This window comes from Anastrepha obliqua, chromosome 6 (genome assembly GCF_027943255.1).
Source record: "Anastrepha obliqua isolate idAnaObli1 chromosome 6, idAnaObli1_1.0, whole genome shotgun sequence".
Taxonomy (NCBI): domain Eukaryota; kingdom Metazoa; phylum Arthropoda; class Insecta; order Diptera; family Tephritidae; genus Anastrepha; species Anastrepha obliqua.
In genome coordinates, this window is record NC_072897.1 from 29895811 (window position 1) to 29899104 (window position 3294).

Below are 3294 nucleotides of genomic sequence, written 5' to 3' on the forward strand. Positions count from 1 at the left end.
ACAGCCGTCACATCCTGCGAACAATATGATGGGATTAAGAATATGTTCAAATGTTTCTTAGCTACAATACAAGATCTGGAGTTACCTTCAGTCCGTTTTTAGAAAAGGTTGTGGTTGTTTCCAGTAAACCCCTTCACCTCGATGCTCCGTACCCAAGGTTCCTGCATTAATGCGATGTCGACGTCCTCCTCCGCCAGGAGAACGGTTAGGTTGTCCGTTGCAGTCGGGGGTGCTGCAGGTTTATTTGGACAACCTTGAGACCCATGCTACTGGTCGATTTACAATTTGACGACGTCACCAAGCTGCACTCCCGGATGCTGCTCGTTAGCGTCATCGTTTTTGGTAGAAGCGGCGTCGTCAAGTTGCATGCCCGTGAGCAACTCGTTGGCGCCGTCAACCTAGTCCCGATCCTCCTCCGGATTTGCTGAGCGGAATATCTTCAGTTGCGTTTTCCGGACGCCGAACCGAAGTTTGTTGTCCACTTTTCCCAGTGACTCGATGCTCTCCTCCGATATTTGGAGAAGGAAGGGCACACTGTTCTTTTGCGAAGCCTCCGCTTTGATGATGCTCCAGTCATCCATCGGAACAGTGCGGTTGTGTGCCTGCAAGTATGGAATTAGTTGCTTAGCATCGGACTCCATGTTCGGGATCCAGATGCGATCCCTCGGCCGTCGAGGGATTTCGCTGACCGGGATTAGTTTGAGCCTCAAATCTTCCCAGTCATTCTGGATCTGGATTGTTTGCAGGAAGTTCAGAGAGAGTTGATCATCGCATTTGATCACCCTGTATCCACGGACCACCTCCATTAAATCAAATCCTGGCAGTTGACCCTTCGGGATTGCCATGACGTGATCGACGACAATGCGAGACAGCCGTGCCTCAATTTCGGACCCCTTCTCCGATGCAGGTTTACCGCGGTTAGTTAATTCATCAACCAACGCTATTTGCAGGAGATCCCGTGCCACCTCAATAAATGTCCGTTTGGCTGGCTTTGGTATTGAAGCGGTGTGAACCGACACCTTGTGTTTCTTCGTGGGTTTGTCGCTTTCGTCCTGTGAACGATTGCGTTTCACGGCTTTTGCCTTCTGTGTGGCCTGGAACGCCAGGTACTCATCGACCACCTTTTGGCACCTTGCCTTTTCGGCCGCGTTCTTTGGATGAGCTTTCCCTTCGGCCTCATTTTTGCTTATTCTGCCGAGAACAGCCGGAGACCTCTGGTAAAGCTTATACCTGGACGGGGCTTTTGTAACGTTTTGACGTTTTTGCCCCTTGGCATCAGCGGATGTGGATGGTTGATTTAGGGTTGATGGCGTGCTGTGGCCCACAGCTTTGCCATCAACCGTCTCTTGGCTGGAGGCCAAGAGTTCATCCTCTGAGGGAGTTCCCAACTTCCTCAGTTCGTTATTGCCGGTCCATGTTGACCATTTGTCCATCTGTTGTGGCAATGGGTGCGCCCGCTTGTTCGTCCGTTTTGGGTTTGTGTCCGTCCGTTTGTCCGTCTCCTTGTCTGTCCGTTTGTGGATGCTATCCGATTTTTGTTTTTTATCTTGGTCCAATATATATACACTGTTTCGTACGATCACCTGCCCCGCCAGAGGGCTGCATATGTCGCCATGTGCGGTGACCAAAGAGGATATCGGGGAAATAGTTGGTCAGCTATGGCAGCGCCCCTTACCAATGTTAAAGCCACAGTTACAACCTGAGGCGGCCTGGTGTCAGGAGGGCTCCGCTAGAAGACAGCCTAATTTTGTCCTCCGGCTGCCAAACAGACCCAATAGGCACGGGTCGTATCACACCTTGGGTTGAGGGAGTTTTTTAACGAAGTTTACATCTTCGACCTGTGTGGTTCGCGGGAGATGTCCTTCTACCGCCCATATCTGGGAGGCGTTCCCCTATCCACCCCCTGGGGTCGCGCCTTCTAGGGATATCAAGTTCCCCCGAGGGCACCTGTATCTACTAAAGCATTATAATTTACTTTCCCATCATTCATTACTATACTGAGCAACCCGTTTATTAGATTAAATACATACTTAATTACTAAATGATTTTGTCTAACCTGTCTCTACAATTGTGCTAGAGTTGTATTCTTCGGATGTTAAGTTGTTGTTCCGCATAAGTTTTGGTTGTTGGTATTGATTGGTGAACTGGCAACTGTTACCTCGTGGTCTTTTCCAATTTTTATTGTTTCTATTCACGTCGTTGTAGTCGTTAATGTTGCTGAGTTGGTTGCCTGAATGTTGTGTTTCTGGACGTTGTGTCCGTGGATTCTGGTTTTGGTAATTGTGATGGCGGCTGGTTATAGTTGTATATCTGCTGATATATGGGACGTCTCTTGTGATGTTGTTTCTCATAGTAGTGTTTATTGTTGCTTGGATGAATGTTGTAGACGTAACTTTCGATGTTCGTCATCATGCTCTATGGCTACTGCGAATGCATCCTCTAAATCCCGTATAGGATTTCCGTATAGAGTGGAACGAATGTATGGGTTATTTATTCTATCCTTAAACACTGTTACCGCTTCTTGTGTTGCCTCATCGGTCATTACTTTGGTCACTTCTTGGCTATGACCAGACAGGCTATAGATATTTTCCACGTTGTCATGGAATTCACTTAAATTGTGCTTACCTTGTGTTTACTTCATCTTGTCCTGCAACACATATAAAGATCGTTGATCAGTATATATTATAGGTATAGTCCAATCTATTCCTGATTGCATCAAAATTAAATATTATGTTATGGTTGGTCAACACGTCAGCTGCTGCACCTTGTATTTTAGTTTTTATAATTGATAAAGCTTCCACGTATATGCTGGAATTCCTATAATTACTAATTCCATCCATAAGTCTAGAAACATCTTCCCTCCATACGCGGTATTTGGAAATGTAGCCCGTCAAATACCGGTAGTGCTTTAAAAACGTCTAGGTTGATATCGATTGGATTGGTATAAGTTATGTTGACTGGTTCCAATAGTTCTGCTGCTGATTCCATCATTACTGGGTTAACTTAGATCTGATCTATCCGGGCTCTTAATGTTGCATTTTCAGCTTGGATACTCTGAAGCATTACTTGCAAATTAGCTATCTGCTGAATCAAAGTGTTCACGTCGATTTGTTCCATAACGTCAATGGTGTCCAAATTTCTTTGTGTATTAAGTTTATTCCGTTTCTCCACAGATTTTCTCATCTGCTCCTTTCTATGAGAATTAGACCACTGTTTTTATTTTTTTAATGAAAGAAATACGAATAGTTTTTTTATCACTAAATTTTTTATTTCTTTGTTCACTATACTTTCACT

The 3294-nt window shown here is 45.2% G+C and overlaps 1 protein-coding gene across 1 annotated transcript; it reads right to left on the reverse strand.

Annotated features, from left to right (window-relative positions):
• Window positions 1-398: 398 nt before the first annotated feature.
• Window positions 399-1433, reverse strand: LOC129250282 (uncharacterized). The gene has a single exon (XM_054889917.1). It carries the CDS (start codon window positions 1431-1433, stop codon window positions 399-401), a length of 1035 nt encoding a protein of 344 aa, XP_054745892.1.
• Between the last annotated feature and the right edge of the window lie 1861 nt (window positions 1434-3294).